The sequence below is a fragment of the Gallus gallus genome, chromosome 4 (genome assembly GCF_016699485.2).
Source record: "Gallus gallus isolate bGalGal1 chromosome 4, bGalGal1.mat.broiler.GRCg7b, whole genome shotgun sequence".
Classification (NCBI taxonomy): domain Eukaryota; kingdom Metazoa; phylum Chordata; class Aves; order Galliformes; family Phasianidae; genus Gallus; species Gallus gallus.
In genome coordinates this window covers 87,388,176-87,414,076 of record NC_052535.1, presented here as the reverse complement: position 1 = coordinate 87,414,076, position 25,901 = coordinate 87,388,176, and the positions used below count along the sequence as shown (strand labels likewise).

At 36.4% G+C, this 25,901-nt stretch overlaps 1 protein-coding gene across 7 annotated transcripts in view; it reads left to right on the top strand.

Annotated features, from left to right (window-relative positions):
* CTNNA2 (catenin alpha 2) overlaps positions 1–25,901 on the top strand; it is a 454,729-nt gene that overhangs the window by 53,452 nt on the left and 375,376 nt on the right. For all 7 annotated transcript variants that reach the window (NM_205136.2, NM_001396955.1, XM_040698739.2 and 4 more), the window contains one exon: positions 3,853–3,959. In NM_205136.2, coding sequence (NP_990467.2) covers positions 3,858–3,959 — 102 coding nt within the window. In that variant the 5' untranslated portion in view covers positions 3,853–3,857. Of the gene's footprint in view, positions 1–3,852; positions 3,960–25,901 lie in introns of those variants that run through there.

Genomic DNA, 25,901 nt, shown 5'->3' with positions numbered 1-25,901 from the left:
AGTCGCAGCACAGAAATGAGAGGTGCTGTCACTTATAAGTGATTTTTGTCCACCTCACTGGGCATTTACATATGTAAGTCACAAGGGAAAGAAGTCCATTGTGCAGGAAAACAATATGTTATAGTATGGTGCACAAACAAGCAACATTACATGCCAATTGCTGTGCTTTTGTAGAATGTTCCAAACGATAAAACAGTGCTGTTTATAACATGTTAATGCTAAGGGTGACTGTGGGGTTAGATTTTTAGGTGCTGCTATTTTAATACAGAATTCCACCGGCATAGCTAGAATTTGGCTGTAGTGCAATCCACTCCAGTGGATCAGTGATTTAAAAAACAAAACAAAAACAACAACAACAAAAAAACAATCATTTTCTTTATCGATGATACTTTGAAGACAGACTTCCTAATGCAATTTTATTCACCTTGAAGAAGCTGCTGGGCTGGGCAAAGAACAGAAAATTCTGTATTGCTGCATTGAGGAAAACCTGAAAACGAGGTAGACGTACTGTAGCGTGTATTATGGGAGAGGAGTACAGTTAGGCAATAGCATCCCTTACATACATTATTGAATAATATGGAGTTATTTTCTGGATTAGTACTGTCAGTCATCTATGCAAAGTCGCTCTAGAATTCTGATGTCTAAAGTGCTATTAACACACTTTCCTTATTTAATAATGTCAAATTTTGAATTCCTGCTTAGTAACCACAGCCTTCCAGTAGATAATATATGCAAACAACAGAGAATAAGTTTGAATGAAACTATGCTATTAAGAATGACTTGTTAACTACACAACAATGGAAGTTTAATTTAGTGGGATTTACCCCAAAGAATGATCAGTTCATATTTCTGAGTTACAGAGGCTGGAATTTAGATGAGAATCCTACTTTAATATTTTGAGGAAAAAAAAAGATTTTTCTCTAGGAGTGTTGCTGAGCATTAAAAAAAAGATGGCAATAAATTGGTAAGTCCAGAGAGGAGTTAAAATATATATATATAAAATAGGGTACCTAAGAAAATAATGGATATCATTTCAGCCTAGACAGTTGTAGGAAAGGGGATCTCCTTTCCTTTTTTCTTTTTCCGTCTGCCTATTATAACAGATTTTTATGTATGAGAAATGTTATGAGATGTTGTTATCCTCTGATCACCCAGGATGTCTTCCTTATGCGTACTGCAAAACCACGAGCCAGGTTCAAACTATCAGCAGTTTCTTTTCAGTGAAGCGCTGGAAGGGAACAGCTTAAGGGATATTTGGTCAAAGTAGGATTAAGACATTGTCAGCATCCTTTCCTTTCTCCAGCTAAGCAATCCTTATTCAGCTGCTCAATACAGGAGGGTTGTTGTAGAAATGGCAAGGAAGAATTAGTCAATATCAAGGAAATATCAGCTCTTCACATACTTGCAGTTGTGCAGGTAACTTTACATTCTTTTGTTATTTGAAACTTTTATTATGACAGCAGCTGGAGGAATGTTGAGGAAAAATGCACTAATTGTTTTATTTTACTTGCTTGTGTTGTTGGAGTAAGTTTTGCTGCAAATGAGAAACTTTTATAAGCTCTTAATGAGGCTTTATCGTGTATGTGTATCTTTTATAGTTGAAAGCGTTACTCATCCTTTCATATTGAAATTTGAAGGATACTTTTGTTATTTCTTAATGAAGGTTGAAACTGAGGCACTTTTCCTCACTGAAACAACAGGTTGTCCACTTTGCATGTTGTGTCACCTGTATGATTGCCATCCACTGAAACTCATTTCTTTTGTAGACTTTGGTCTATGTTACAGCTTTTAATTAGTTTTTTGCTTTGTGAGAGGTGAATGTTTCTGTATCTGTGTTAATAGTTAATGAGGAAAAGTGTACTTATTAAATAGAAAGAAACTGTTATTTCACACTTTTATAAGTATCAGAACTCATAAACTAATGACTGGAATCATTGTCTGCCTAAGACTTATGTTGTGAATACAGAGTCCAACTGGAGTAGTAACCATCTTTCTAGAGACACTTATAGGTTCTGAAAGATAATTAAATGTTATCTGATGAAAAAATGAGAATTGCTCTCACACTGACCATGTTTACAGCAATGAGAAACCATCTCATACTTTACTATAATGATACATGTGGGTACTTTCAGTGCTATGAAGCGTGAAGACTTATGGTTCTTTGCACAACAGTGGAAGCTGAATAATAGTAATTTTGGGTGACACTAGATACTATAATCTAATTCTGCTACTGAATGTTTGTAAATGAGAGCAGATGGAGGCCTGTAAAAAAATGTGATTTATAAGTACACTGATCAGTGAGTTCTGATTTACCTCTCTTTTTGTGCAAGAACTACAAAGTTGTCTGCTATTAATGCACTGAAAATCTTTCACAGACTGTGAATTGATTTTACATAAACTTACCAGTCTGTTGATTTTAATTGGTAGTAATTTGTCAGACATTCTTCTCCATAAAGCAGTGGAACTTATTTGTGTGTACTAGATGATATTGATAAGTACAGAATGTGTTCCATATTGAAATCAACATTGTAGATTGCTATTGAAAGAGCAATTTCTGTGCTCTTGATTTTTTGTTCACTTAAGTTCTTTGTTTTGTATTACTGTAAGTAATTTGTTAGCTAAACGTGGCAAGTTTTTTTTAACAACTTTTAACATTTGGGATATTATGTAAAGAGGACTTGATTTGAATCTTACTTTAGGCAATGTATAAAATAAAATTACTTTCTCTACTACAGTTCTTAGTCTTCCAGTTATATGGGACTTCTAGTTGTTTTATTATACTTACTCATGATTATAATGAAGGAAGTTGTTTTATTATACTTATTCATGATTATAATGAAGGAAATAGCTAAACTAGAATTACCATTTATTTTTATCAGATTTTTCAGTGTTTTTTAGTGGGTAAACTAGCTGACAAGTGACATGACTTGTCACCTTGTAATTTTATTGCTTCCCATGCAGATTTCCAGCTCTGTGAGGCAGACTTGTATGCATCTTCCAACCTGATAGATGGATTTTTTTCTGAATTTTTAAAAATAATGATAATTATCTTAAAAATTTCTCTAAAACCTGAAATGGTAAATAACTGAGGATGGTCTTGAAAATCCTTTTTTGTTTTTGAATGAGTACTACTGTTCTTGGTTTGAAATTGAGAAATCCTAGCTACTGCAGGGTACTTTTATTTGAAAGGCAGAATGTATTCCTTGTGTGGTGACTTGACCTTGCCTGGTGATGAGCCGCAGTCCTTGGGGTGGGTGAGCCTGCCCCTATCCATGGGCCGCAGTTTCTGTCAAGAGAGTGCTCCAGTGTGGGCTCTGCCCAGGCTGCAGTCCCTTCAGAAAAGCCCACGGGCTCTAGTGTTGTCCTCCGTGGACTGCTCCTGCTCCACTGTGGTCTATTACAAAAATTCAGGGGCTTTCAGGGGAACTTCCCCTCCTTCTCTAACTTTGGGATTTGCAGAGCTGTTTCTCAAACTGATTTTGCTGTGAAAGTGGTTGGAAGCAGACTTGTTCAGCATGAGAGAGCGTATGGTCTCTTCTCACAGACATCTCAAAGATCCCTGCTACCAAATCCATACCAAATGCATCCAATACTGGATGTATGCAACTTGGTAACATATCTGTCCTTACGGGTGTAGGAGAGAAGGATTTTCTGAATTGAAGTGTTTAATCACTCGGTGGATGTGGCAGTGGTGCACCTGGGAAGTTTCAGGAGTAGAGAAACAAGATGAGTAAGGTTACAAAGAAATATTATATGTGCATAGGAATAGAAAGCGTGCTGCTCCCTAAAATTCAATATTTTGACATTACACTATGAATATTCATGGCTTTTGTGTTGTTTTGTCTGTTCTAGGGAGTATGACTTCTGCAACGTCACCTATCATTTTGAAATGGGACCCCAAAAGTTTGGAAATCAGGACTCTCACAGTAGAGAGGCTACTGGAGCCACTCGTTACTCAGGTGAGTGTCTCATATTTCTTTTGTCTCAGCCATTAGCATGATTCTATATTTACTGATTATACGTAATTATCTTAATAATACTAGATAGTAAATTCTTAAGTAGTTTTTTGTTTGTGATTTATAGAGGAAAGCTTTCTTCAAATGTGTTCAGAGGTCCTAATTCCAAATAATTTATAATGTGAATGTATGAGTGTTAATACAGTAGCAACAACTGTTTAGTTATGCTTGACTTTCAACAGCAGATAAGAAATTTATGAATCAGTCAATTTTAAGCTAGGGGTCTGACTGGAGCACATACCCTTGGTTTGTGGAGTTGTGGTGGGACACAGATTCACATTGAAAACAAAACCAATCAACCAAATTAAACAAGCTTTTCCATTATTATTATTATTTTTTTCCACGTGGACTAGAATGGTATGATGAAAATGATGCTAAGGAACGTATATTATAATGAAATCATAAAGGTTGGAAAAGACCTCCCAGATCATCTAGTCTAACCGTCCACCTACCACCAATTTTGCCCACTAACCATGTACCTCAGTGCCGCATCTCCATGGTTCTTGAACACCTTGGGGGCAGTGACTTCACCATCTCCCTGTGAAGGTCTTTTCAACACCTGACCACTCTTTTGGAGAAGTTTTTCCTAATATCCAACCTGGCCCTTTCCTGGCTCAAATTGACGCCATTCCCTCTCATCCTATCAAACATATTCACATACATTACTGATACACAGTTTTTAACTAGATAGATGAGATTTTATGTAGTCAGATACCATCTTCATTTATCTATGCGTATCGAGATTCTTGTATTTGTACAGACTTAAATATGCTGTGAATGCATGGAGAGACAGGAGTAATGTGATCTGTAGAAATATGGCAGTAGATACCAAACTTTTGTTATCATTAGGGCAATTTGCTGAGACTGTTGTCTGGTGTATTTGTTTTCCTGTACTGCTGTTCGTAATAGGTAGATGGTTATGTAACTATCCTAGTCAGATGGTTATCCTAGTAAGATGGGTTGCCCCATTATTTGAAATACACAAATCATTTTTCTCCTAGTAATGCTAACTATGATAAAAATGAAGAATTCCACCAATGCCATCTGTCCAACCACCTGTTACTAACAGTTTTCTCATAGGTGTTGTGGATCCTTGGGATTGGTCTGCTGCATAGAAATTTTAGACCTTGTTTTGAGTATGAGACTAGGCTTCATGATGGTTTTGTTTTCAGAAAAAAAAAAAAACCAGATATCAAATATAAATCCTTAATACTTTAATTCTCTAAAAATGATATCAATGTATACTCCTTAAAGATATTCACTTTCCAAAGAAGTTAATCCTATTCTTCTGAAAAAAATTACACAGTCTGTCTACAAATTATTCTTGATGTGTATCTAATACTACACACAACTTTACAGACTCAAAGACAAAGAAATGAAGGGAAGCATATATCTATCTGTTGATGAAGTGATAATTAACTTTCATTATAAAATTTTGCTGATGATATGGAGGATGAGCTAAAATATAGAAGTCATTGCAACATGAACTAAAAACTAGGTTATGAGCTCTCTGTTAGTCTGGTCCACCTGCTGGCATGGGAAGCAAGGCTGCTGTGGTACCACGGTCTGTTGCTGAAAAAAGTAAAATACTGAGTTTAATGTGAATGAATTTCCTATTTTCCTTCCACTTTCTTTTTCAATGTTGTGCTCAGAAGAGAGAATGCAACAGCAAAAGCTTCACTGTAATTTTGCAATTTATGAATTTCCTTCAGTTGTTTGGTTTAGCTAGATTTTAATTTGATAGTGTTCCTCAACAAATGTAAATACAGAAATTACAAGTTGGTGTATATGATGTGGATTTCTTCAACTAAGGTTCTCAAGGTCCTTACAGTTATATTTTTTTTACTTTTATATTTATTTTCTATTTCAGCAGTATGTCAGTAAGGCTAGAGGAAATAATACACAATCTAGATGTACAAGAACAATGTCTGCTTATTTTTTTATTCAAAGTTTTTGAATATTTCCATTCTGATTTCCTTATTTCATAGGTTTCTAAAATAGTTCTTCTTATATGTTCATACTTTTTGAACGTGTGATTGATTTCTTGTTCTAGAGAAGTAACTGGCTTTACCTATTCTCCTCTAGTTTGAATCCAGTAAAGTATGTTTGACAAAAGCATGTTTTGTGAGCCACATAAACACAATCTTGAAAGCTTCAAGTGAGAAGAAATGTGTTATCTTCAGAATGTGTTTATCTGTTGCATTTTTAGCTTAAGTTATTCAGTTGCTCTTTGTTTTTCTCAGACAAGTTGACAACCATCCCAGCTTGAAAGAATTTTTTTTTTCCTTCTTAAAACTACATAAACAGTCTGGTCAAGTAAGAATAGTATCTCATTTATCTTTGTTTGGGCTTGAATTGCAGTCTGCTTATGCTGTGACTAGCTCCACAAGAACTGTGCATACACACTAGGTGCAATGACTTCCGTCTCCTTAAAAAATTTCAAAGTGCTTCCCAAAGAGAACGTTGAAAGCTTATTTTAGCAAATTAAATATTTAATCTGTTCCATTTGAAATCATAAGTGCACTGAGGGTGGACAGTGATAGGACAAGGGGGAATGGTTTTCAACTGAGATGGGAGGTTTAGGTTAGTTATTAGGAGGAAGTTTTTCACTCAGAGGGTGGTGACGCACTGGAACAGGTTGCCCAAGGAGGTTGTGGATGCCGCATCCCTGGAGGTATTCAAGGCCAGGCTGGATGTGGCTCTGGGCAGCCTGGTCTGGTGGTTGGCGACCCTGCACGTAGCAAGGGGGTTGAAACTAGATGATCTTTGAAGTCCTTTTCAACCCAGGCCATTCCATGATTCTGTAATATGTAAATTCTGTTCTGCTGATTGGCAGCCCTGCCCACAGCACATGTTCTGAACACTATGATCTGACGTTCATCAGGAATTTAAAGTAAACAACATCCTATGATCCTGTATAGCATTTTTTTTTAAGTTTTGTTTTTAGCACCATCAAGATAAGTCTGTGTTTCATTTTGGCATCAGACTTGACTAATCTAGAAGATCCTTTTGGATAACCAACTCTGTATGATTTTGGAGAGTGCTTGAAAAAACGGAGACTGTGAGGCACTAGTCTGCCTTTAGGCTCAAAAAATGCTCATCAATCCTTTTTGTTCTCTTTAAGGGGTGTGGGTGGGTGGGTGTGTGGAGGTGGATTAAGGCTCTAAACTCAGTGTATATATAGGCCCATAAGTGAGTGACAGATTTGCAGATGGTGGAAGATTCAGTGATTTCTACTAAAGTTCTAGGAAGTAGTATAGAAATGTGATCTGGATTTGAGAAAGAACGCTGCAGCAAGTCAGGAGAATGGTGTATTAAAACTTGAATTTTAGACAAGTTCATTACTGCTCCAGATGAGAAAATATGGATAACCTATGAATTGATTTAGAAGAAATTATAAGAAAGGAGGGTTATCTGAGCTGGAGGCAAAAAAAAAAAAAAAAAGAAATCCATTAACTGATCATGAGAATGCATTAGAAATGACGGAATTACATTTATTCTAGGCAGCCCTGAACTAGCAAACTAATTAAAACTTTCTCGTGCTGTCACAGTGGTGGAACTTGCTGGAGCACCCATTTACTCAGTCATTGTCTAACAGATGTACCCTACCATGTGTCTTTTTTCACATTATTGTTAGTGAGATTTATTTATTTTTAAAAAATGATTCAAAAGAGGAATTAGAGTTTCCATTCTCAAACTTGTTGAAGTTAGTGACTGTGATGTGCTTCTGTTCTCTGGCTTCAATTTCACAAATAGTTACAAATATAAGGTAATTTTGTTCTCTGAGTTTATAACTGCTTATAACTTCAATTCTATGGCTTATTTTTAGTTAAAATGAAATATGCAATATATATCCTTAACTGCTAGTGCCTCTTAGTCTCACTTTCATGCTAGTAAACAAAATGAATGACGGTTTTATTTGTCAGACTGTGGATGGCTTTTGTAAGAAAGAAGAATTAAATTTTTGTGAAGGGCTTAAATATATTTACCTGATACTTTGTGTAGCTTGAAAATATTGCTTGTGGAGATTGTCCTTAATGTCTCATGGGTTAGTTTTTTGTTTGTAGGTATTTTGCATAATAATTAAATGCAAATATGAATTTAATGCCAGAGATAATATAAATTAACACAATTCTTTTCCTTTGGAAAAATATCAAGAACAGTCTTGTACAAACGTGGTAAAATGAGAATAGCATTTATGTACTATTTTTGAAGAGAAAGGTATGCTTTGCTTATTCATAGTGCTAGTGTTGAACTGTGGTGCTTTATGGTAGTTTTGCTTAGGTATTTTAAATAGTCTGACTGTCCGACAAGTGTACACTTATTATTGGAGCCATGCAGCAGTTGTGTAATTTAGGTTTTTTCAGTTTTTGGAATATTAAGCATTAGTTCAAAATTGGAACAATAACACTGAGTCTTCCTCTTGTAGATTTTTTTCATGTCTGATTACGTTTTTCCTTCAGTCTGACATATTTTGGCCTTTTAGTTTTGCTGTGAGGAGACAATTCAGTATTTCCATTCATGATCACATGCAGAAATCTGAGGCCTGTTATAGTAACTTTGACTGAAACAATAACATGTCTTATGGCAGACAGATGTCATTGATTGTTTTTTTTCCTGGTAGGCAGTATCAATCAATACAGTGGAGTAACCTACATATAAAATAAACATGTCATAAGACAGAATTCCAAATAGTTTCAATTAGTGCAATTCATTTGAGCCTAATTTAATCCCTTATGCAGTATATTTTGAAAGTGAACTGATTGCTATGAGAAATGTATTTATGTTTCTAACCCTTCAAATTATTCAGATGCTATTTGTGTTTGGTGAGCATGGACTTTATCACGTTTCAACCACAAACCTGGTGCGCTAATTAATCTCCACAGGAAATATATCATTGATTGCTATCATCAACAAGCTGCCTCTGAACCACAGCACTGCACACGTTCCCATTCAGCACAGGGTTCCTTTTGGAGGCTTAGTGAGTGTGTATACATGTTTAAAACAGGTTCCAGAAGTACTTTTATAGGTGATGGAGCACTGTATGGCTTAAGCACTTGTTCCACTCCTGTTAGTAATTGTGCAGCATTTTTGTGCAATTTCTCTATTTAATAGCTAGATTCAGCTGAAACTCTCTCCAGGACATACTTAAAAGAAAATGACTTATGAAGGCTCATTTTTTTTGATCGTTTGAGCTCAATTCAGTGACATTGTAAGGTCCAATTTATTATGTTTTATTTGAGCAACACTTATTTTCCAAATTGCAAAGTTATTTTCCATGAAAGCTCTATTTCTGTTGATTCACGGCGTTTCGGGGAGAGCAAGAGGTTGAGCTGCTCCAACAAGGACTCATTATGTGATGCCCAATAGCAGTGAAGCTGCATCCTCTCAAAAATTGTTTGGAATTTTTCTTTTCTAACTGAAACTGAACTTTATATCACAGATAAAAAGGATTTCTTTGTTCCAAAGTTGCGGAATTCACCTTACTTTCCCTGACTTTATATTTAACATTTAAAATAGCACCTGAACTAAAAGTTATCAGGTATCTATTTATTTCAACGCTGCTTTTTATTCTATTGCATTCTGCACGAAGTGTCTGCTGTGGTCATTCCATCACACTTTCTTCTTTGTCATCAGATTTACTGACATCTGTGCCTCCCTTTGAACCCCAGTTAGGATATTCTGTGTACTTCTCAGAGTTGTGCTGACTGAAAGAGCATCTCACTAGATTTTATCTTTTCTATTAATATTATCCCTGACTGGAAAATGGTGAACTATTTATAGTATGTAGTGTCCTGCAAGGTCTGGACCTTGTTGATCTGTTTGCCTTCATAGAATCAGAGCATATTCCAAGTTGGCAGGGACCCACAAGGACCATCAAGTCCAACTCTTGCCTCTGCACAGGACCACCCTAAACTGTATGTCTGAGAGCAGTGTCCCAGTGCTCCTTGAGCTCCAGCAGCTGGGGGCTGTGCCCACTGCCTTGGGCATCCTGTTCCATGCCCACTACCCTCTGGTAGAGACCCTTTCTCTAAACTCCCACTTGCCCCTTCCCTGACACAGCTCTATGCTGTTCCCTCAGGCCCTGTTGCAGAGCTCAGCTCTGCCCCTCCACTCCCTGTGAATGGCTGCAGGCTGCCATCCTCACAGCTCTTGCCCTCCAGACCCTTACAGTGATGTTATTCACTATTAAAATATATTTACGTAGTGTCTGTATATCTGGGCTTATGCATATGAAGGATAGCATTTTCTGTGGGAAGAATGAAGACTTGGAGGGTTCAGGTCTCATCCACTGCTCCAACTCAGAGCAAGACAATGCACTGGCTGCTTTAGTCACACAAGCCAGTGTGGAGAGATGGTGAGAAAAAAATGTTAATGCTGTATCATACCAGGAGATGTAACTTTGCTGGGACTACTGTAGGCTTGCAGAAAATAGTGACTGAAAAAGCTTATGGCTAAACAGAACTACTCTACTGTATAGCTTTGCATTTTTACATGCTGCATTCCATCTGTTAAGAAGTGCTTTGATCTTGGTCAGCATTAGCAAATTCTTAGTGGCTTAAGGTTAGCAGGCAAGTCCAAAATGTTCTTAACTTTATTTGGTATGGCCAAAACCATTTTCATCATGGTATAATTTAAAAAAGAGATTACTACTTTGTCTCTTCAATCTGACAGGTAGTGTTATTGAATAGGTCCCACTGTAGCATTAATATATTAATGTGCAGTGAGCTCTAAAAAAGAATTTGCTGGGTGTCTTGGCTACTACAATGAATATATATATCATCTGACTTGATGTTGTTGTGTAGGTCATGTTATGGCTTTCTCTACTGTATGAATGTAAGATGAATGCTCTTTCCTGTCCACAAAGTTGATCTCACAAAATGAGACCCATCTATATTCCTCAAGTCAGATTCTTTGGTTCCAGAGGTGTGACTATAGCCAAACAACAAAGAGAGGCACACAGAATAAATATGCATTCAGTGAGAAGATATGGAGTATGGTTTAAAAAAAAAAAAAGTGATTTAGATAGACTGTATGTATTTTAGTGCTGCCCCTAAGCCTCACTGTTTAGGTTACAAGAAGAGCTTGATGGTTAGGCTGAAGTTTTCCCCACCATGACTGAATAAAGGAGTGTAACAGAAATGAGGCCACTGTCTTGATTAAAAAGAAAAACGATTTATATTAAAAAAACGACAACAAAAAACTGAGTATTAAGCTAGAATAAACACTAGGGAGTTTTGTCAGTATTTCTGGTTGCTGCTCCGTTGCAGCAATGAATCAATTGCAGTGGGGCAACCAAGGGAGAGGGGGACTTGGATGAATCTTTCCCATACGTGTGGAGTTTTCAAAAGGTGAGAATTAGTGCAAGCAAGTGCAGAGCTAAAAGCTGGTAAAGTCGCTGAAATAGCCTTTGTCATCTAGATTGCTGAAACTGTACCATGGGATTTTGAAGCTGGTCTATCTTTTCTCCAGTTTGGTTTTCCTTCATACCACTTTCTTGCAAATGTTTCATGGAATAGTTTTCAGAAAGTGACATTCCTTCCAGGAAATTCCAAATGCTAAGCTTGGTGCTCAAAGTAATTTGAATAATTTTCGTAATATCTTTCTTCTACTTGTGTCCTTGAAGACATAGAACAAGATGCAGCTCAGCAAAGTTGAACTTTTTTTTCTGTCCAAGCAAAATCTTGTTGGTATTGTAAACTTGTGCATATAAAAGTATTTAATGTAGTAGTTTTTTCAGTGATTAAAATAAAACTCTTCATATTATTGCAGCAGTTATAACTGCTGATATAATAACTTAAAGAGCTATAATGGTTTTATATCAAATGTACTTTTAAAGTGCAACTCTGAGTGCTTTTGCAGGTAGTTATCTTGGAAGAAAAAAGCCATGTGTGAATTAAACGTATTAGAAATAAATATTGTCAATCACACACTACATGAGCAGTGATGCAAAAGATAATGTGATCTTTAAATGGATCCAACTGGTGGGTATTGAATAAATTTAGTGAGACAGTATTATTGTTATAACAAAACATTGATGAGATTATTATTGGAAGGATTCCCCGTTCTCAGAAATGATGTTGACAAATTGGATGTAGATCAAGGAAGATTAGGTGAATGATTCAAGTTTTGTCTTTTAATGGTACTCTAATGACTTGGGATATATTTCATTTCTATGTGGGTTTATCAATAAAGAGAAATTGTGTTAAATTAACATGCACTATGGATTTACAGGCTATTTCTGGTAGCATCCAGAGAGTAAATAATATTTTAGAACTAATTTAAACAAAATTCAAGTATATGATTCATGCTCTGAAATGAAAATGTTCCAACATGAAAATGATATTCAGTAAGAATTCTGAAGTACTGCTTTAGAAATCTAAGAGGCATGATCTCAAGCAGTATAAGTTCCTGTATGTACGCTTCTAATGACTTCTGTAGTCTTTGGAAGAGATTTTGGTATCCAAGTTTGTAATCCTTTTTAGCTTCATTCTTGACAGTAATTTTAAGAACTTCTTTACTTTCTTATTTTTCAGTAACTTAATTTGCTGGATGTCATCATCAATCTATAACAGACTACAAAATAAGCTTGATTGTTAAAAGAATATGCTAATTATGAGGCTTTGCTTTGAAGTGGTAATTAACCTAATTATATGAGATCCATGTTCTGAAAAGCAGTGGTATTTTTTTTCAAATTCACTTCAATATATGAAGACTGACTTTTACGTGAAGTTGAAAGAATTCAGGGCATAGATACGTTGACAGGGTATTTATTTTCTTTCCTGTATTAATTGTTTAGGACTATAGACTCTAATGGGTATACACCTCAGTATAGATACAAATACATATAAGTACATTTAGTTATGTTTGATTTTGGTTGCAAAATGCAATGGTTTGAAGCTAACCAGAGCTGTGACTTTGGGATACTTTTAAGCGGACATTGCTTTTCAGATAGAGAAATTTAGATATGAATTTTGTTTTTGATTTAATCACGTGGTCAGAATTGCACAATTATGACTCTTGTTTGTAAATTGATTTTAGTATCCCTTTCTACGACCTCATAAGTAGGTAGTGTTCTCGAATACTGTGTGCCTGAGCAGCAAATGCTCATAGTTTGAGGCAATATCTTCAAGTAGCGTGCAACTCCTAAAGAGTGGTAGCCCCAGCACTCTCAGCCTCTCCTCACAAAAGAGCTACTCCAGTCCTTTGATTATTTTGGTGACCCTACATTGGACTCTTTCCAGTAAGTTGAGTTCTGTGTTGTACTGGGGTCCCCAGGACTGCACACAATATTCCAACTGTGACCTGCAGTAAAAAGGAGTATAACTTAAGATGTATAACAGTGTGTTGACCTTTCAGGTTGTGAAACTGCAAGCTAAAACTGTGTTTGTGAACATCGTATTATTAGACATGTGCCTTTAGACAATTTTGCCACATTTAAAGGTGGCATTACACCTCTCACTAAGGTGCAGGCTTGTTTTTCCTCTTTTCCTTGTTCTCAAATCTTACCTCCTTCTACAAATGGTTAAAATGTAAGTTTTCAAAGAAGGATTTTGGAGAAATAAGACTTGCAACTGGAATTAATTTTCCTTGTTCGTTTCATGTTGCTCCATAGTAATGGAAATGCGTCTGCTTGTGCTGATAGTAAGTTCTTTTATTAGAAGGTATTCATACAGAAGCATAATGAACCTAAGCTTACTGAACGGTTACAGAATATTGAGTTGTTTCCAGGGGATATATATTAACCTATTCAATTTTTCCCAGCAAATTACATATATCTACACTCCAAAGTTGAGAACGATTAAGCTTTTATTACTCTGCTTGAAATATTTTAATTAAGCATATATTCTTTATAAGGTTATTCTAATACAGGCCCAAAATAGGGGAAGCTTACACCTCTTCATTCTTAGGTACACCTCTTCATTTTGGAAGGGAATCTTAGAATGATTTGGGTAGGAAGGGACCTCAAAGATCATCTAGTTCCAACCAAGGGAAGAAATTGATTCTATATTTATTTTCTTGAGCCACTGGCAGATAGTTTTCACTTCTCTGGAAAAGGAATTGGATTAAAAAACTTAAGGAAAATGCATGCATGAGGCACAATCTGTATTCATCTCTCTCTCTTTCTTCCCTGTCTTATACTTAGGTCGTATTCTTTAAGTCTGCTTCCTTCATTCTACCATACAAGGTCTCTTTAAACGTTTTCGTGAACCTGCTATATTCATACTTGTATTTCTTTTGAAACCAAGTGACTTCGTGCTTTCACATATGTCTAGTATGATCTCATTTGCTATTGGAATGTGGTGGATTTAAAAAGTTGGTGGCAGTATTTTCATCCTTTATAAAAGGGGAAATGGACTTTATTTGAGAAGTTTCTGCCTGACATAATGGAAGCACTTGTTAGAGTAACTGAAAACGTGCAGCTATATTCTTACTATAACACTGGTTACTATCAGTTGGCTCATTTTATACTGGTCCATGCCAGGTAAAATAAGCTTTTTTATGAGCATCTTACATGAACACTAAACTCCCTGTCAGATAGACACCTGTGTTCATGACACTGAGTGCAACGGAGTTTTAACTGGCTTGTTCAAGATAAGTGAACATTATGTCATTTATTTCCAACCAGGAATGAATGCACCTTATGGACATGCTAACACATTAGGAGCATATGTTTGATGACACTATTGCTAATAGCAAGAATTGAGGACTGACAAAGTAGTGTACACGTGGACACAGAACAAGAAATGCCAGGCTTTAAGCTGCATCTGTCTGTTCTTTCCAGTGTGGCAGACAGATCTGAAATGAAAAATTTCTCTTCCCTTGCTGGTTTAACTTGACAGGTAAAAAGGAGTTGGGAATATTATTTTCTAGATCATCTTTCATTGTTTTTTTTTTATCTCATTTGACTCTCAGTCTCTTTGACTGTTAGAGACTTTCCTTTGTTCCCTGCTTGGTTGCCATTCTGGTTTTATACGGTTCACCAGATAGAAACCTGCAGCGCTGTGTCATAGAGGATGAAGTGTTGACCTCCTCTTCTCAGACAAAGTAAAACTAGGATCCTCAGCACTTTATCACCCGTACTTTATCATCATTCCTCAGCCATCATTTTTCTGACTGTTACTTAAAACTGAAAAGGCCAGACTTGTTTTTGGTATGCATACCTGGTAACATAACAGGGTTACATTCTTTTTGTTATTATTATACTCTGTTATGCAATTATATTTAGTTATTCAAATTTATTTGGATAGAAAAATTGTATATATTACCATTGTTGTATATATTACCATTGTTGTATATATTACCATTGTTGTATATATTACCATTGTTGTATATATTACCATTGTTGTATATATTACCATTGTTGTATATATTACCATTGTTGTATATATTACCATTGTTGTATATATTACCATTGTTGTATATATTACCATTGTTGTATATATTACCATTGTTGTATATATTACCATTGTTGTATATATTACCATTGTTGTATATATTACCATTAAAGCCTGTCAACTGTCATAGAAAGATACCAGTGATATGTGACCCTGCCCATGGCATGGGGGTTGAAACTCAATCTTCGAGGTCTTTTTCAACGCAGGCCATTCTGTGATGATTCTATGATATACTATACAAATTGAACTGATGTAACTCAAAAGTTTTCTTTTTCTCTCAGAGTTCATATTGTGAGCACTTCTGTTTCAGTTTGCCTTAAACATTATGTACGAAGTAGCAGGAGGTATTAAAGAAAAAGATGAAGGGGCTTGTCTGTGATGCTAACAGAATGGCTGCAACTGTACTGATCTTTGTGGTCTTTAGACTTCTTTAAGAACTGTAGTACACAAACTGCAAGAGGATTGGAAATTATTACCACATGCTTCATTCTAGAGCTTTTGTGGGTATTTAAATTGAACAAAAGTTACTAAGCACTTGGAAAATGAAGGTTGAAATTTTGAGCTCAGTGTAGTAGTCACTGAATAATATTTTATACATCTTTAAAGAGAGCTTAGTACTGCATGTGTTCTTCACACTTCTCAGCCTTTTCCATTGTAGTATGAATGTTCAAGAGCAAAATTGGTATAATCAAGTTGTACAATCATGTTCTCTGTTCAAGTGATTGGCCCTGTAGTTTTCATACTTCAAAGAATGTCCTCAATTAACCGTAGGAATGTAGCTCTTTCCATTTTTTTTCTTTTGTTTTGTTTCTTGCTTTTGCAATTGTTTAGTTTTTACAACCCGGCAAAAGCCCTATGGGCTGGATGAGCAAGCAAGGATGCTAAACATCCACAGGTCATTTATTTCACATCTCTCATGGAAATGAGATAGAAAGCCTGGAGCATAGAAATTCTAAAAGAATTGTTTCAGAAACTAAGTAGAAATAAAGTTGGTGTTATTCTTCTCTATTCATCTACAGTGATCACAGTCACATAGTGGTTGAGATTGGAAGGGGTTTCTAGAGATTATCAAACCTTGCCATGGCAAGAATACTCATAGCTGGTTCCCAGGCCTTTGTCCAGGTTCCAGGATGTCCCCAGGGAGAGGAAGACCCTTCAGCTCTCTAGTCCCTGTGCTGATACTTTGGCACCTGCCCAGCACAGCAGCTCTGAGTGATGGGTAGGGGGAGCTCCTGGGCTCCAGGTTGTGCCCACTGCTTCTGGGCTTGGCCCTGGCCACCTCCCCTTGCACCTCCCTACAGGGATTTATGGCTATGAGTGGGATCCCCCCAAGCCTCCCCTGCTCCTTGCTGAGCAGCCCCATCTCTGTCAGCCTCTCCTCACAGTAGAGCTGCTCCAGGCTCTGCATAACCTCAGTGGTCCTATGCCAGGCTCTCCCCAGTATTTCTAGGTCTTTCTGGTGCTTAAGGATCCAGATATTCCTAATGCTGCTTGGCATTGAAGCAGGATGCATCGCACAGAGGTTTTCTGTCCACAGCCATTCCTCCAATCCCGCTCTGGAATCATAGTCATAGAATCCATAGAGTTGGAAGGGACCTTTCAAAGGTCATCTAGTCCAACTGCCTTTCAATGAACAGATAGCAAGGTTGACATTGTTTCTGGGGACGCAGATATAAGCCACCACAGAATGTAGTAGAAGAGCTGCAATTAGATCAACAGGTGTCACTGACAATGCATTTGCAAGCTGATAAAAGTACTATAACTAGCCAACAATTTGACACTTAGCTGTTCTGAAAATGAGGCCACCATTCTTCTGAGGAATCAAAGTGCAAGTTGCTATATATGGCCTTAAGTGTGATGGTCATAACAGTTTTTTGTTTTCTATATCTAAAAATAATTGATGTAATAAGTGCTAATACTGTCTTCACATGTACTCAATAATCCATTACTCCATTAATTCCTCTGTCCCTCTGCTACTTGAGATGGAGGACTTCAATGAGTGTGCAGCACTTTTATTAGAAGTACTACTCTCTGATGCTGTATCTTTTATTTCTGTACTAAAATCTTGGATGTTGTTAAGTGACCTTTTAATAGGTACATACTACAACCACATCCAATTGTGGTTAATGAGTCATTAGCCAAGGAGGTGACTGTGACTGAGTTTGTAAGAAGACATAGCAATATAAAGAGATGACACTGGAATAGTCAGTGGTCATAGACACAGCATAAGTTTTGAAAATTCTGAGGAAAATGTCAGACAACATTTCATTTCTGAGGTAGCATTTTTTTTTTCATAGATCTCAATTCTGAAGAAGTGTTTGGCTCTCTAACATTAAAAAAAAAAAAAAAGCAAACCCACAATATTCTGATAGCAGAGTATTTCTCTCTCCTAATTTTGGAACCGTGTGAAATTTCAGAGCTGCTGTGAAGGACAAAGCCTTGACCTGAAAGATTATCTGCCAGTGCTTCTGCTGACCTACACCTTGGGGCTTTCAGTAGATTTGATACCAAATGTTAGGGTATTATAACGGATCTTTAGTTAATGTAACATAGTCCTCTCATTTTGTCCTTCTTGTTTTCCTTCCAATCCTTTACTTTTGCCAATTGTCTGTTTCTGTCCCCAGTCACCATTCTGTGCCAAAATACCAATAAAACTTATGAATTGTATGTCAAGAAAATGTAATTAAATGCATTTGAATTGAAAGGAAAACTACTGAAAATATACAAGCTTTCATTCTTTATGAAGTGCAAATTTAGTGAGGAAAAAGTTTTATATCTTTAGAAGTGATGATTTTAGAAGTTAAATTTCAGATTTTAGCTTCTTGTATTAATTTTATTCAGGATTGTGTTATTGCTCTCTACTGACCATTCTGTGTACTCCTTCAAACACATCCTTTGGCCAAAGAATTTGTAGCTATTACATCATCAGCTGTATCCTGTGATAATTTCTCCACTTTTTTCTCCTTCCTGATATAGTATCAAGGCATTCTACGTTCTTTTAAAATTAACGCATTTACAAAATTACTGCTCATTTTAAGCCAGAATTTCTTGTGCCTTTTTCTTTTATATCACACTCTGTGGTGTTCCTTGTTTTTTCTTTTTTTTTTTCCTCCAGATGTGAAAGCCAAAAAGTCTGTCATTTACAGTAGGACTGTCACGTTCCTGAGGGCTCCCATAATAACATCTGATTCCCAAATATTTCTTTTCACTCTGATAAAGCTTTTGAGCTGGTGTGTTTTTATAACAGAAAAGGGCAGTAATTAGTGGGGTTACATGTTCTGGTTCTGAAATTCCTGTTTTAGAGGAAGTGTTTTTGGTTAACAGGCTATTGGGTCTGTTTTAATCAGCTGGTTATACATCGAGTTTCGTAAGACTTATTTACTGAAATTTCATTCATTGTTTGGAAAATCACAGTCATGTAACAGTTTCTTCAGTAAACCTGGCAGACTGAACTTCACATTTAATGACTTATTTTTCACTGAACTGATAGCAAATCCTTAGGAAATGTGTATTCTGGGTACTCTGTATGAGTCAACTTGCAAATACCACTATGAAGAACAGCAGTGAGTCAGCCACTCTTCCAACGTGTTTTATGACCATCAGCAGAAAGCTAAGGATTCAAAGATTGCGTATTAAGATGATATATATTTGAATATAATATATATAAAGATCATGTTTCTCCATCACACTACCCACTGCTGTATAGAACGTTATCTTCACTAATGTCCTTGTCAATGGTTGTGGTATATGATGTATACTTTGAGTTTTTATGATTTCCTATGTGAGTATATGATACAGTCACTGTGCACCCTCTATATGAGATAATACTTCTAGCAGCACAGCCTATGAACGCTCTGCAAGAAACTTATTTAGCCAGAAAATGACTGTGTAATCAGTGCTCAATTTCACAGAAGTCCAACAGGGAAGCTTATGTTGGGTTACTGCATTTCCATTTATGTAGGGTGGAACTATCAGAAAGATAATTGTTTCATCAAAATGTGACGTATGTTGGATCCATTGAAGTTCTACTTTCATCCACTGAGAGTGTGACCCACTTGATATTTATAAATCCCTTATTAGCACTTACAATTACATTTTATACTACTCATATCTCATTTTTATTTTTCATGAGATTTTTGGTCTTGCTTGTCCTTTTAAATTTGTTTACTGCGGTATTAATTTAGCAAATTTTGTACATGATACAAAAGAACTTTATAAAACCATGATCAGAGCCTTTTTATTGGGTTTTGCTCTTGATTGACACATTTGCTTTTTAAGTAATTAAGTCTGTATTTTTAAAACAATTCTGTGACTTCAATAGCCATATAGGTTTTAATATGTTCTATATTTAATGAACATCCTATCTTGTTATAAGGTACATAAATGGAAAAAGAAATTACATTAAATTTTCTATGTTGATAAAGACAGCACATTTTGTTCACTGTATTAATCAATTCTGATTAATCACCTTAGCCCTGAATCTCTGTTTTATGACAACACTCATATATTCCTTACTTTTCCTTTTGGAAGGAGATCTTTTAGTGGTTCCTTTCACTTCTCCGTGCCCCATTCATCACTTCTCCCGCACCTCCAAAAAATATTTAATCAGGTTATTTAGTTCTGGTCTTAAGTGAAATTAGAAACTATATTCTGCACGTATTTCCCATGTTAGGAATTGCATTAAGTTGTATTTCCAGCACAATTTATATTCTAAAATTAGTTCTGTTTAGAGATGAGATGTGTACTGTAGCTTTCTATTTATCAGGTATTTCTGTTTGAAAGGTCCACACAAGGAAATATGAGCCAGCTGATAAATTCCCATGCATGTGATAGCAAGCCAGTCAGCCCATCTGTGTGTGCAGGGGTGTGAATATGTGGTGTGAAGCAAGTGGGAAAATAAAACAACCACTGGAGAGCAAGATGCTGTTAGAACAGGTGCTCGTAGTCTTCCTTTCCTTTTCTGAGCATGCATTCAAAATAAAGAAACAACTTGAAGACTCGTCCTCTCAAGGTAGAATTTTGTATGATGATAACTACCCCTGAGTCTCCTGCCTGACTTGTGTAAAAATTATTAGCATAATTTAGTTCTAGTAAAAATCAGACATACTTTTGCCTTACTTCCTAAATGTCTAAAGGCAAAAAGCATTCCTAGATATGACAGATGAGCAGTTTCCTTCCCTCTTCAAAGAAGAAGAGAGCTAACAAAAAATACTGTGTTTGGAGAGTTCTGGAGGTGTTCAAAATTTATAGAGCTCAAAGGAGATGTTGCTATCTTGTGAGGTCTTTTTTCAGGTGCTGTGGTGTTGAAATGATCATATATCAATGTGCTTTGAAGTAATTTTATTGTGCAACACTATTACTCTATAGGCTTTTATCAAAAATTGCTTTTTATTCCAGAAAAAAAACTTTTCTGCCAAAGTTGCTGGTTTAGGGTCTGTATTGCATAAGGCAATTATGTGTTACTTATTATAGTTTGATACAAGAGATGGAAATTTGAATATTCTTTTCAACCAGAAACAGTTGCTCACTAGACTGTTAGAATAAATAGACTGTGGAGACCCTGTAAAGACATACTATTTAAAGGTAGTTACTCTGGGAGAGCCTCTACTCTGTGTTTGCTTACTTTATTCATGATACCAGCTTTTTTTTTTTTTACTGCATCGGTGGAAAAAAAATTAAAAAAAAAAAAAAGGAAAAAAATCCTATGAGTTTTCAAATGTTTTCTATTTACTGTTCTCTCTGGGATTTCTGCAGTAGAGAGATTGATTAGGAGAGGTGAGGCTGTGTTCAGGAAAACGTTCAAAATGACAATATAAACTAAGCCAATTGTAGACTCACAGTGTGGTTTGGGTTGGAAGAGACCTTAGAGCCCATCCAGTCCCAACCTCTGCCATTGGCTGGCTGTCCCCCACCAGATCAGGCTGCACAGAGCCCTGTCCAATCTGGCCTTCAGCCCATCCAGGGATGGGGTATCCACAGCTTTTCTGGGCAACCATCCTCACCTTCTTATGGAGCAGCCTTTTCTTCCTTTATGTTCCTTTATGTTGCTTGTAAGGGGTGCATGACATGGAGGCACTTAGTGACTTTGGAAAAACAACTGTAAGATACTGCACAAATAATAAATTTTGAGTAATAATTGGTCTAGAAATGGTAGAACCTTTGTTGATGGCCTTTTTCACAAGAATGTAGCAGAATCCATAAATCCAGAGTGCTTAACTGGAACAAGTAGGAAGTTGTAAATTCATGAAAATTTATAACTACTTGAAAACAGAGGATTAGTTGTAGATTGTCTCAAGTACTCACTATGTATTTCTTTGTTTATGAGCTGATAGTATTTCAATTCCCTACTTTCTAGTTCTGACAAGTTTGTTTTGTTAGAAATACTGTGGCTAAGAAGCTATCTTTCTGATTTATAATGTGGTTTCTCATAATTCTATTGCATGACTCTGGGATTTACTGCAGGCAGTGTGCTGGTTCATCCTTATTTGATTTATGAAAACAATTTAAACTCCTGTTAATCCTACTGTAAGTGGTTGTTTTATCTTAAGTATCTACTTAAGTACCATCCTGACTACAGGTATTTTCTTGAGATGTCTCCTTAGCAGGAAGTGTTGCTTTCAGTTCCCTGTTTTTTTCTCGCTATTGCTGAAAAGCAATTTGCATGTAAAACAAAATTAAAATAATAATAATAATAAAAAGAATTTTAGTTTTATGTTCTTCAGATATCTTTGGACTTATTTTTAAAACACATATGCTTTTAGAAATTGCCTCCTTCAGGTATGAGTAAAATCAAGTCACCCAGAGTAAATGTGCAAGTACTTTCTCTTGTGAAGGAACTTTATAGAACTTTATAGCCAAAGGTCTTTTATTTATTTATTTTATTTCCCAAATATGCATTTTTAGTAGAATGTAGACTCTAGCTTTAAAATTCCAATTCTTTAGATATTAGGATAAAAATTAGCGGTCTGGAAGCTGCAAGAGGTAATTGAACAATGCTGCTGGAACGGGGTGAACACATGGGGATCTCAATGGTCCCATCCAGCCCAAATCATTCTATGGTTCTATGGATGCCTGATGTGTTTGAGGCTGCTAAGCTAGACCTGTGAGCGTGTTGGTAGATGAGTTGAGAATCAAAACAACATTGTCATGTTGCAGATGATAATCCAAAAATATAAAATGTAATTCATCAGAGCTAGTTAAAAAGCTCTGCACTTGACCAGGGATAATTAGCTGCATGAATACGGATTAGTGACCTGCCATACTTGAGGAGGTGAGGGAATGGCAGTGGTTCATAGCTAAGCATAAGCAGAGTGTCAAGATTTACTTAACAGGCATTCACTAAATTCACTTATAGAACAGAACTTAAGCTTCCTGAAGAACAACCCTCTAGTACTTCTCAGTGCTTAGAAAATTTGGGTGAAATATGATGTCCAGTTTAAGCACCACACTTGAGGGAAGACTTGAACATCCACAGGCTGTCTAGATAAGAGGAAGAACTGTGATCAGAAGTCTAGAAAGTGGGACTTTCTGTGAAAGATAAGGCAAATTGGAGCTGTTATTCTAAGGAAAGAAGACAGACGTGGTGTGTAATAGTTCTAAAATACATTAGGAGGAAATGGGACAATTTCTTCTTCGTGCCTGTAGTGGATAGGTTGAGAAATAATGGCCTTAAATTGCAAAGGGAGAAATTCCTGCTAGGTAATAGAAAAACCTCTTTAGTACTAAGAGTAGCGAAGCACTGAAATAGATTTCCCATGGAAGTCATGCAATCCTTCACTATTCAAGGTCTTTGGAACAATTAGAAAAAGGTTCTCCTGTATCCTTGTCAGGAATAGCAGAGGTAAAACTGATTCTGTTTTGGAATGAGATGGCTTAGAAGCTCTTTTTGAGGTCCTTTCCGTGCATGTGTGGTAGGATGATCTTTTTCCCCCATTTTTTTCCTGAATTTCTTTCGTGTTAAGTCTTTGCATTGTTGACCATCAGTGAGTAGTGTCATCTGTCATGTAAAGCATTGTCCACAGCATCTCTTTTGCCTCTTCTCAGTAGTGGCAGCTATGTGCACATCCTTGTTTTTTCCCTTCACTGTTCATACCTTAATATTTTCACTATTGATGTTTATGTACCCATGTATGATGTTATGTTTCCATGTTGATGTTTATGTAATGTTAATTGAACCATTAAAGGCAGCAATTATCCTTAGTGCTTCCTTGTGGTCAACTTCAGTTTTGCTTAATTTCATTAACATTGTATTTTAGTTATGTGTACTGGATCATTTATTTCATTTTCACTTTATTCATATGTCAAGCATGATAATTGTTTGTTTTTTTTTTTTTTTTAATTCTCTGCTATCTTTTCTCATTTGTTCTATGTATGTCCTTCACTATATTTGAAGTCTGGAGGGTTTCAGTTAAAAATCTGTCACAGGCCAACGGGGAATTAAGAAAATGAATACAGATCTCTGATGATCAGAGATTGTTTGGCATATAACAGCTTAGGTTGGGGAACTTAGCTGTTACGCTTTAATTACTTTCCTTATTGAATTATAATATTCTGAGGTTTGTGAATGGTTGTGACTACTATCTGAGCAATTTCCTGGAGGAAAAAAAAAAAGGATTCAAATGAACTCAAGGCATAATAATATTAATATATTTGTTATACAGAAAGCAGGAAAGGTCACAATACTGTTTTGATCTTTCTCTCACTTCAATTCTCATGACATTTTCCTTGAATATTTCCAGATTCTACTGTTCTAAGTCAATTGTAACATTTCTATTAAGTGCTGGGATTGGGTCAAGAGTAAACAACCACAAGGTTTGTCCTATCTCAGAAACTGATCATCAGAATTAATGAGCAATCAGATTCCTCTAAATTTTATCGGAGTCTATGGTGTTTTGCCTCTTTTTGTGAAAATTTTCTGTTATCTCTTGAAATAGCTACTCTGATCTCTCTCTTAAAGACAAACAGGGCATGTGTTTGTGTTATATGTGGGTGTGTAAGAGTAGGTTTTCATTTCTATTACTATAAATAAGTGCAAAGTTTCAGGTCAGCACTGAGGCATCTTTTTCTGCTAGCCACTTACTTCCAGTTAGTCTAGAAGAGTCCAATATTCTTTGTAAGGAAGTTCTGGCTTCCTCCCAGGTAGTGCTCAAATTTGAGACTAATAAGCGACCTCATGCCTTCTTCAAAATTGGGGCATTTATCAGCCAGAGATAAATCAGCAGACTTTCTTCCTTTGGTAACAGGATTTTAAATGGGGGCTTTATCTCTGAGTGCAAGCTGTGCCCCCAAGTCATAGCGAGGTGAAGTTGTGATTCATTGCAAACTGTTCAGGCGTTAGCACTATATGCCTAATGAATAATGGCATCTATTTGGGCTTCAGCATCTTCTAGCGTCTGCTGCTGTGGATCAGAGCTCTGCTGTGCCATGTGCTGTAGAAGCTCACAACAAAGTGACCATTCATATTTCCAAGAGCTTTTTGCTCACTTAGTTTGTGCTGCTTTCCTGATTTGTTTGTTTGTTTTACATCTATCTTTGAAATTCAACATAGGGAGCTTTTAGAAAGCTGTTCTGGAATGGATTGTCTGAAACAAAAGGCAAGACTGCTACAGTGGCTACAGCTGTGTGTGTATGTTTTCAAATAAATTGTAATAAAGGGGGGAAACGCATCCTTCAAAGCACATCCATACTTAAATAGCAAACACTTTGTTTTCAAAAGGCTGGTAGGTGTGAAATCTTGCCCAGAACTTTTCTTGTGCCAATAAACATGAAGAAAAAAGAAAAAACCCCACCAATTTTCATAACTGATTGTTTTAAAGAGGTCATAAAAATTACATACTAGCTGCTTGAATTTATATTCCAGCCAAAAATATTCAACAAACGCAGAATGGATTTCTATGGTAATTTTTTAAGGTTCTCTAATTGAATGTCCTTTCTGTGAGTTCAATTTTACTTATGAACTAAAAGTGGTTATTTAAGTCTCTTTAACACCTTGCTTCCACTTGCAGTTGCCTATGTGTTTAGGTTTGGTCATTTAGATTTATGCTTAGAGGTTGGTTGTTGGTGCCAGATACTGGAAATACACAAATCTGAGTGCAAATGCTTTGTAAAAGAAAATCTGTAGGCATATTCTGCCTCACCTGGAGGCAAAGTTTGTTGTTTACCACTTGTTTTCATGTTATGTTATCCATTCTGATTTGATATTTCACTTAATTTTTTTCATTGATCTACTTTATATAATCATAGAATGGCTTGGGATGGAAGGGGCCCTAAGGATCATCAAGTTCCAACCCCCCTGCCACAGGCAGGACTACCAACCTCCACCTCTGGCACTCACCCAGGTTACCCAGGGCTCCATCCAACCTGGTTACTGAACACCTCCAGGGATGGAGCATCCACAGCATCTCTGGGCAGCTGTTCCAGCATCTCACCACTCTCTGTAAAGAACTTCCCCCCAACATCCAGTCTAAACCTTCCCTCCTTAAGCTTA